The sequence below is a fragment of the Salvelinus sp. IW2-2015 genome, unplaced genomic scaffold (genome assembly GCF_002910315.2).
Source record: "Salvelinus sp. IW2-2015 unplaced genomic scaffold, ASM291031v2 Un_scaffold1984, whole genome shotgun sequence".
NCBI classification, from domain to species: domain Eukaryota; kingdom Metazoa; phylum Chordata; class Actinopteri; order Salmoniformes; family Salmonidae; genus Salvelinus; species Salvelinus sp. IW2-2015.
In genome coordinates this window covers 140,837-150,880 of record NW_019943335.1, presented here as the reverse complement: position 1 = coordinate 150,880, position 10,044 = coordinate 140,837, and the positions used below count along the sequence as shown (strand labels likewise).

The window sequence follows — 10,044 nt, the reverse complement described above, 5'->3', positions numbered from 1 at the left end:
TCCCTCTCCTTCTTTCCTCTCCCTCTCCCTCCCTCTCAAACTTCCCACCCCCTCTCCAAATCTCTCCCTCTCCTTCTTTCTCTCCCTCTGCTTACTTAACAGAGGAACAACCTGCTAAGGTCTCTTTCTCACTTCCCCCTTAAAGACTAAATAACATCTATAACAGACTGATACTGGAGGGGAAATGACAAAGATAACTGTCAGTGTGTGTTTATATCAACCATTAAGAACACGTAATCAGGGAACAACTCTGACTAGACTAATTACATTATGTTTCTATTTGTTTTGCCTAATAGACCATGGTCAGGTAAAACATGGCCCAAGTCAGACACCCTCCCTCTCTCTGAGACTGACCTGTGTACTGTTTGTCAGTGGAGCTGCTGACCTCTGAACTGGTGGTAGCTACAGTATCAGCTAGAGCCACCAGAAACATCTGTTCCAACCTGGTCAGACCTGGAAGACTGGAATGCATCAGCTGACTAGATAACACCTGGAGGGAGGGAGGAGGGGGAGAGGGAGGGAAGGATGGAGGGAGGGAGGGAGGGAGACAGATTAGCAGAGAAGAACTGTATTAATCACAGAGGCGATATATTTACTTGACAAACACTTAAACCAGACAAAAACATCTCAGCCATCCACAGGCCGGTAAGTAAATAACTGKTGTTGTTGTTTACCTGTGCGTGTTCTGGTCCGAAGTAGGTGGGTCCGTACTGAGACAGGTTGATGAATYTAGACTTCTTCTCTACTTTCTCTGTAGCGAAGCTCACAAAGTCATCTGTCGTCACCGCCTGCAACTGAGGGAGGGAGACATACAATCACTAGATGATTGATTGGTTGATTGATTATTGATTTGGGTATAACAGAGAACAAGATTACATCTGRACCCAGAGGTTAACACWTGGAGGGGTCATATGGTTCCAACAAACATTTACTGCATATCTTGTCTTTATGTAACAGACAGWATATCAACATTATACAATAGAAAATAAACACGTTTTTGAAGAATCTGTTGAGCATCTACACACTTAGGAAGTATGATTCTATGAAAAATGAAACATCTGTATGTGTCACTGAAACATCCAGTTAAAAGCTGAAACCTCTTACCTGGAACAGGTCTGTGTACTGATCTCCTYCTGTCTTCCTCGCMCCCTCTACCTCGGCCACCTTCCCTCCCTTCGCCCCCTCCTCTCCTCCCTTATAGGAGGTGTCCAGGTCAGCAGAGAGCAGAGCGTAGAGGGGTAGAGGGGGAATGGAGTTGATTTCTGTGTAATCTCGTCCCCCGTCGCGGCCGGCCACGATGGTGTCTTTAGCCGTACTGCCGCTCACACTAATTGTCCGGGACAGGTGGCGTCTGGTTCCACCCCGGCGTATAACGGATCGTACAGTGGACCCCGGCTATTAACGGAGTCGTACAGTGGACCCCGTATAACGGAGTCGTACAGCTGGACCCCGGTATAGCGGAGTCGTACAGTGGACCCGGTTATAAACGAGTTATACAGTGGATTAGTATATACATTGAGGCCTGTGCAGTTTGTATATTGATTGTGTTGAAGATAACGTTTTTTCTCGGTTTGTTTAGATAAGTTTGTTCAGATAATATGTGAACAATAAGTTTTTTCTCTGTTGTTGAGACGACTATATGAACAATAAAGTTTTTCTCTCTGTATCTCTCTTTCTCTCTCTGTGGTGTTCAGATGATCCGTCCCAGAGAGGTCGTACCAGTCTCAGCTGACGATCCCGTTCCAACAGAGTACAGCTGACACGTCCTCCTCCCCTCTCTCCTCGCTCAGCCTCGACAGCTAACCTGCAGTCAGCCAGCAAACTGATCCTCAGCTCCAAGCTGGTCTGTAGCCACCGTCTGGACCTGCCTGTTGGGGTGGAGTGACCAGGGCTACGCCCTCCGCAGGTACGGATGGATATGCACACACACACTTTACATATTTGTAAAAACAGTCCAAATGTAATATTTTCCAAAGTTAAAGTTTTAAAACAACAGCACATCATAGAAAATGTAAACGCTCCCAAGCCAGGGAACTGGATCCTAACAATTTAATATGGCATTTGTCCATGTCTCTGTCTTCAAGTCATCTAGTTAGTCTGATTCTTTTGTAACAGTTATTCTAGTACTGTCTCGCTCTGTCTCTCTCCAGGTCACCTGAGTTCGTCGTCCATCTACCGTGTGTTCTGGCCCCCTACCTGATCGTCACCACCTGCTCTGACTCCCGCGTCCGGTTCTGCGATGCTCTGTGGAGGGGGGAGAGACTGCCCTGGGGTGTGAGGAGGGGGAGAACAGGGTCTATCACTGGGAGCCTTGGGCTCTACTCAACGGGAGGAGGATAACAACAGTGCTGTGTGTGTCCCGGGACGTCCTGTAGCCGTGTCCTGTTCCTACACTGGACGACTGGCTGTCTCCTTCAAACAGCCCCGGCCCGGACAATCCCGGGACAGGTAGGAGAGGACTTTTACTGTACGCTCCACTCAAGTTAATGGCTCATTGGATTAGTGCATATTCTGGTGTAGTTCACCTGTCCAAATTCAAGCACATTGCTTTCAATTACTGTCCCTGAGGAATGTTAAAAAAAATACAGTATAATCTTTATCCTCATTTTGTAGAAGGTTTTACCTGAAGTGGTTGTGGTTCTGTCTCTAGATATGGTTTTGATGAGAACATCTGATGACTAAAATGTACAATACATACTCTTTCCCTCAGACATGTCATTTTTTTGCATTTAACCTGACAGTTTATTGAAGTGTGTACCTTCCTCCTCTCTCCAGAGCCATGGTCCAGCAGGGGACTTCTCCATGCACGTGTCCATCTTTGAGTGTGAGTCTACGGGGGGGGTCTGAGTGGGTGTTGGAGCAGACCCTCCACCTGGATGACTTCACGAGGCCCTCCTCTACCCTGGACCCTGGAGTCAGTGTAGACTCCAACCTCTTTGTGTACAGCAGGTACTGGTGGGGTGTGTGTGTGTGTGTTGTCTGTGTGTGTGTATGTCTCTAAAATGACTACCCCCTCTCTCTCTGTAGGTCTGACCTGTACATGAGTCGCGACCACCACTCTCCCAACATCAAACACTATGTCCACCTGGACTGGCTGTCCAAAGAGGACGGGTCTCATATCCTCACGGTGGGGGTGGGATCCAATATCCTCATGTACGGTCGCATCTCGGGCGTGGTCAACGAACAGACCGCAAGCAAGGACGGGGTGGCGATCATCACCCTACCTCTAGGGGGCAGCATCAAACAGGTACATGCTCACACACACACCCCAAAGTCAGGATCAAACTGGTAACCACACACACACACACACACCACACACACACACACAACACCACACACACACACACACACACACACACACACACACCCCAAAGTCAGGATCAAAATGGTACTTCCGTAACCCACACTACCTTGTATTCTTCACACATTTAGTCTACTGTGTATTGCTGTTACATCTGCTGTTTGTTAGCATGTGTTCTGTCTGTATGTGTTGTGTATGCTGCTAAATGACTTGCCTCTTTGAGGACATTCAAGTTTTCAAGTGTGCGTCCCAAATGGTTTCCTGGCTAGTCAGACTCCTTGCTTCAGGCCAAACGCCACGCCCACGGACGTCAGTTTCTTCTCCACAATGAGGCTGGATCTGAGTCCCTCCCCGACCCTTCACCGAATGGGGCAGTGATTGGTCCATTCCACCAGAGTTTAAAGCAGTGGTTTGAAAATGTGTCATTGGCTTTGGATACTCTGATTGGTTAGCCCCTCTGCCCATCCTCACAACAAACAACGTCAATGTTGTCAGTCTCAGACTAAAGTACTGCATGCATTGAACAAGAATTTAGGATGAGACTACTCTCTGGCTACCCAAATGGCACCCTATTCCTAATTGGTGCACTACTTTTGACCAGCGCCTATGACTGCACTATAAAGCGTCTGGATATAAACATTATTATTATTCTACTAATAATCATTATTCTTACCCCCCTGCATCCCTGATCTAATGTGAAACAGGGTATCCGATCCCGCTGGATCCTGCTGGGCACTGTGGACCTGCTCTCCTCTGTAGACGGCACCCCCTCCCTGCCCGTGTCCCTGTTCTGGGTGAGGGACGGCATCCTGGTGGTGGGTATGGACTGTGAGATGCACGTGTACGCCAGTGGCGCCAGGACCGCAAGCCCGGCGATGCCGAGGGGGACAGCCTCTCCTCTGAAGATAACATCGCGGGGGGGTTGGAGGGAGCGGAGGGCAGACGGCCACTGCGCAACCACGGGGGGATCCTCGTCGGCGTTCAAGGGGCGCGCCCGGTCCAAGAGTGTGTTTGAGGGCAACGTGGCAATCGACGAGGCTCTCCAGGCGCGGCAGGGCTGCAGGAGGGGGTCTGTTCGAGGCGGCCCACTCCCTGTCCCCACCCTGCCTCAGTACCATCCAACACAGCTGCTGGAGCTCATGGACCTGGGGAAGGTCCGCCGCGCCAAGGTGGGTCTGACTGACTGGTCTGGGTGGATGGGTGTCGGCTGGGTTGGTCTGGGTGCGTGTGGATGGATGAATAGATGGCTGGTTGGCTGTCTGTCTGGGTGGATGAATGTCTTGTTGGCTGTCTGTCTGTCTGGGTGGATGAATGTCTGTCTGGTGGGTCTGGGTGGATGGGTGGGGTGGATGAATGTCTGTTTGGCTGTCTGTCTGATTGGTTGGTGGGCTGGCTGGTTGCTGCTTGGCTGTCTGGCTGGCGTGTTTGTCCATCTGCTGTCACTTTTATAAATGTTTGCAACCAAGATACATTTATTTAAGTGACCAGACAACTTCTTGAGTAGTCATAGAATGTCATGAGCAACAACAATGACTACTGTGATTATGATGACATTATGATGACAATGATGTGGCGTCAATGACTACATTAATGTCTCTGCCACTGTTGATGAAGATGAGGAAGATGGTTATTCTTCTTCTTCAGGCCATCCTGTCCCACCTGGTGAGTGTATCGCTGGGGAGGTTGCTGTGGTGAGGGACGTGGAGGCAGGTGAANACGTCCTCCTAATGACCTATCGCAGTCAGATAATGAACCTATCGCAGTCAAATAATGACTGATCGGCAGTCAGTAATGGATCTTATCGAACAGTCAGATAATGTACCATCGGCAGTCAGAGATAATGTGATTCCTATCGACGCTAGTCCTTGGCAGTCATATAATGTACTATCGGACACCCCCCCCCCCCCCCCCCACCCCCCCCGTCAGATTACATGTACCATCGGCAGTCAAGTATTACACTATCGGCAGTCAGATTAATATACCTATCGGCAGTCAGAAACTTTACTATCGGCAGTCAGATATACCTATCGGCAGTCAGATAATGAACCTATCGCAGTCAATAATGAACCGATCGGGCCAGTCAGATAATGACTATCGGCAGTCAGATAATGTACCTATCGCAGAGATAATCGCTACCTATCGCAGTCAGATATGTACCTATCGCAGTTCAGATAATGTACCTATCGCAGCAGAATTCCTAGCGCATCGAAAATGTACGTATCGGCAGTCAGATAATTTGACTGATGCGCAGTCAGATATGTAACCTATCGGCAGTAGGAATGTATAGGAGTGTAACCTAACCCTAAGCAGCGTCGATACCTATAGTTGACGCAGAGTACTATCGGTACTATCAGAGAGTCAGATAAAGCCTAATCGCCAGTCAGAATAATTACTAATCAGGCAGTCAAGATAATGTACCTGATCAGAGATCATAGATAATCGTACCTATGACGGGCAGTCAGATAAATCAGTACCTTATCAGCAGTCGGGAGATAAGTACCTATCGGCGAGTAGAATAATTAACCTATCGGCACGGATCATTCGCAGTAGATAAATGTACCTATCGGGCAGATCAAGATAATGTAAACCTATCGGCAGTCAGATAAAAATGTACTATATACTAGAAGTAATAACAGTACGACTCGAAGTCAGAGTAATGTACATAATCGGCAGTCAGATAGAAATTATCACTATATCCGACAGTAACAGATAATGTACCTATGCAGTCAGATAATGTACTAGCATCAGAGTATCAGCGAGTCAGATAAGTATAAGCCTATCAGCAGACAGATAAATGGTACCTATCGGGCAGTCAGATAATGTACCTATCGGCAGTACTAGATAGATGTACCTATCGGCAGCACGAATAATACCTATCGGAACAGCAATAATATACCTATCGCAGCAGATTCTCGGGGGGTTTCTATGCTTTGGGAGGTGAGCGTCTATTTATCACACAGCCATTAAATTCCATGCCGGTTATGAGGTATAAAATCCAGAACAACTCAAAGGTTGAAGTTAGGTGAATTAATTTCAGAGTGGCTTAAGGGTAACAAAACCAGAAACCAACAAAGGGTTGCAGTATTAGGTATTAATCTCACGTGTTAGGTAAACCAGAAACAACTCAAAGGGTTGAGTTTAGGATATAATTCAGATGTGTAAGGAGAGAAAACCCAGAAACAAACTCAAAGGGTTGATTTAGATAATTAAAAGAGTGGTTAAGGTTAAACCAGAAAAACACTCAAAGGTTGAGTTTAGGTATTAATTTCAGAGTGGATTAACGGTCCGCTATAAAAACCAGAACCCAAACGTCAAGAATGGTCTATATTAGTATTAATTCAGATGGTTTAAGGAGAAACCAGAACAACTCAAAGAATTGAAGTTAAGCCTCGTATGAGATTCAGAAGTGGTTACAGGGGCTGCTATAGCATCAGATATCCATGCAGATTCTCAGTGTCTCTTTCAAACTTCCAAATGTTTGTTTACTGGTCAGTGTGGCGTCCACAAGCAGACAGAACACACTGTTTAGAGCGATGTCCATTTTAATTGTAGGCAGATTAGTTGGCGTGGCGGCTGGTGTTGACAAAAGACAGTGTTTGTGGTTTGTGTTTGTGAGTGTGTGTGTGGTCGTTTGTTTGTGAGGACAAGAGTGGAGGGACTCTCTCCGGTGGCCTTAGTGCCATGGAAGCGTTTCGATCCACCACGTATTTATGAACTGTGGCGCAGCGCAGTGTCGTGGCTCCACTCCAGACCCGGGAACGGAAGTACACAAAAGGAGATCGAAAGCAGCGAACCTCCCATTAACCTTTACGAGCCCTACTTCTCTATGGGCGATGCTAAAACAGCGGAATTAGCGCTTTTATTGCTCGCCACGGCCTAAGCATGACTGACTCTCACCTTTGGCTTGCGCTCTCCTCTCTGAGGCACCTGTATACTTTCATTAATTGGGACGTTAAAAAGATTTTATCAGTCCACAAATTCTGTTTTTTTTCCCTCTCTGGACTTCCCTCCCTCCTCCCGTTGTATTGTTTTTAATTAAACGGTTCGGGATTGCCGCCTTGACTGCTGTAAGTAACGCGCGGACCAGGAGCTCGTGTGTGCGTGTGTGTCGTGGTGTGTGTGTGGGTGTGATGTGTTGATGGTCGTTGTGATGGTGTGTGCTGTGTGTGTGGTGTGTGGTGTGTGGTCGTTGGTGCTGTGTGTGTGTGTGTGTGTGTGGGTGTGTGGTCTGCGTGTGTGGTGGTGTGTGACGTGGGTGTGTAAGATTTATAAAGAACCGAGCAGCACTATTTTTCCCAGGCGCTCCTCGACATAGCCAGTCTCAGTTCGTCTCAGCAGATGCTCATCCTGTTTCTGCCTTCATGGCTAAGAATTCCTTAATTAACCTAAATAATTAAGACTAGAATAATGCCACGGTACACCAGCACCACCACACACCACACCACACCAACACACAAACCGACCACACACAACAACACACACACACACACACACACACACACACACACACACACACACAACACACCCAGGCAACCACAACACACACACACCAGCATCCGCAGCTTATGTATTGGGACTTTGTCCATGGGAACATAGATAGTGTATGAAAACAGTGATAATACATATAAAGGAAAAATGTTTGGAGGGCATCCCAAATGCACACGTCTCGCCTCACACTAGTGCACTCATTTGTTACTGTTCTTTGTCCAGAGTAGTCCACTATATACAGGTAATATGGTACCGATTGTGACGCAAACCCTGCAGTAATAAAATACTGGTTATTCTAATCCAAGCATACTAATTTGATGTTGTTAATGTCCTCATTAATCATGTTGTACAGTAACAACCAGATGATGTATTCACAACAGGACTCTCAGGTTATGTCAGATTGTGGTTCACACAGACTCTCTTGTTATGTCCAGCATTGTGTTTCACACAGGACTTCTGGTTAGGTACCAGATTGGGTTCACACAGGACTCTCGGGTTATGTCCAGATGTGTTTCACACAGGGACTCTCTGTTATGTCCAGATTGTTGTTTCACACAGGACCTTGGTTTATGTCCAAGATTGTGTTTCACACAGAGACTCTCTGGTTGATGTCCAGATTGTGTTTCACACAGGACTCTGGTAGTCAGATGTGGTTCACACAGACTCTCTGCGTTATGGCCAGATTGTGTTTCACACAGGACTCTCTGGTTACGTCCAGATTGTGGTTCACACAGGACTCTCTGGTTATTCCAGATTGGTTTCACACGAGGACTCTCTGTTATGTCCAGATGGTGTTCCACACAGGACTCTGGTTATGTCCAGATGGTGTTTCACACAGGATCTCTGGTTATTCCAGATTGTGTTTCACAAACAGGACTCTCTGGTTATGTCCAGATTGGTTTCACACAGACTCTGGTTATGTCCAGATGGTTTCACAACAGGACTCTCTGGTTATGATCCAAGATTGTGTTTCACACAGGACTCTGCGTTATTCCAGAGTTGTGTTTCACACAGGACTCTCTGGTTATGTCCAGATTGGTTTCACACAGGACTCCGGTATGTCAGATTGTGGTTTCACACAGGACTCCCTGGTTATGTCCAGATTGTGTTCACACAGGCACTCTCTGGTTATGTTCAGATTGTGTTTCACACAGGACTCGGGTTATGGTTTCAGATGCTGTTACCACACAGACTTCTGGTTATGTCCAGACTGTGTTTCACCACAGGACTCTCTGGTTATTCCAGATTGTGTTTCACACAGGACTCTCTGGTTATGTCCAGATTGTGTTCACACAGGGACTCTCTGGTGTATGTCCAGATTGTGTGCAACAGGACTCCTGGTTATGTCCAGATTGTGTTTCACACAGGACTCTCTGGTTAGTCCAGATTGGGCTTCACACAGCGACTTCTCTGTTATGTCCAGATTGTGTTTCAACACAGACTCTCTGGTAGTCCAGATGGGGTGTTTCACCACAGGACTCTCTGGTTATGTCCAGAAGGTGTTTCCACACAGGACTCTGGTTATGGTCCAGATTGTGTTTCCACACAGACTCTCTGGTATGTCCAAGATTGTGTTTCACAGACTCTCGGTTATGTCCAGATTGGTTTCACAAACAGGACTCTCTGTATGTCCAGATTGTGTTCACACAGGGAACTCTCTGTTAGGTCCAGATTGTGTTTCACACAGCTCTCTGTTATGTTTAGATTGTGTTTCACACAGGACTCTCTGGTTATGTGTCAGATTGTGTTCACACAGGACGCTCTGGCTTATGTCCAGATTGTGTTTCACACAGGACTCTTGGTTATGTCCAGATTGTGTTTCACACAGGAACTCTCTGTTAGTCCAGATTGTGTTTCACCAACAGGACTCTCTGGTTACGTCCAGATTGGTTCACCACAGGACTCTCTGGGTATGTCCAGATTGTGTTTCACACAGGGACTCTTCTGGTTTATGTCCACTGGTGTTTCACACAGACTCTCTGGTTAGGTCCAGAGTGTGTGGAAAAAACATGTAATAATTAAAATTAAAATATATATAGCTGTTAAGCTCTGTTCTCTTCATGAGCATCACTTATCTATCTACTTGTGTGTGTTATTGTAATCTTTTGTAGAAGTGCATTGAAAATGATTAACACATTTTTTAAAAAAAAAATATTTTGAGGAAAAATAAAAGTTAAGTCTATGCTAAAGGGATATAAACATTGACTGGTGGAGTGAGGTCACACATCAGCTAACACAGACATATGACATGTTCT

General features: G+C 46.5%; 2 protein-coding genes across 2 annotated transcripts in view; both read left to right on the top strand.

The window, feature by feature from the left end:
• Positions 1-1,458, top strand: part of LOC112072634 (dmX-like protein 2) — an 11,179-nt gene extending 9,721 nt beyond the window's left edge. The window contains exon 8 of the mRNA XM_070439865.1: positions 1,345-1,458. Coding sequence (XP_070295966.1) covers positions 1,345-1,458 — 114 coding nt within the window. The remainder of the gene's footprint in view (positions 1-1,344) is intronic.
• Positions 1,459-2,778: 1,320 nt separating this feature from the next.
• Positions 2,779-5,016, top strand: LOC112072632 (dmX-like protein 2). Its single transcript, XM_024140013.2, has 4 exons — positions 2,779-2,949; positions 3,028-3,247; positions 4,006-4,470; positions 4,946-5,016. Exons 1-4 carry the CDS (start codon positions 2,780-2,782, stop codon positions 4,994-4,996), a joined length of 906 nt encoding a protein of 301 aa, XP_023995781.1. The 5' UTR covers position 2,779; the 3' UTR covers positions 4,997-5,016.
• Positions 5,017-10,044: the final 5,028 nt, after the last annotated feature.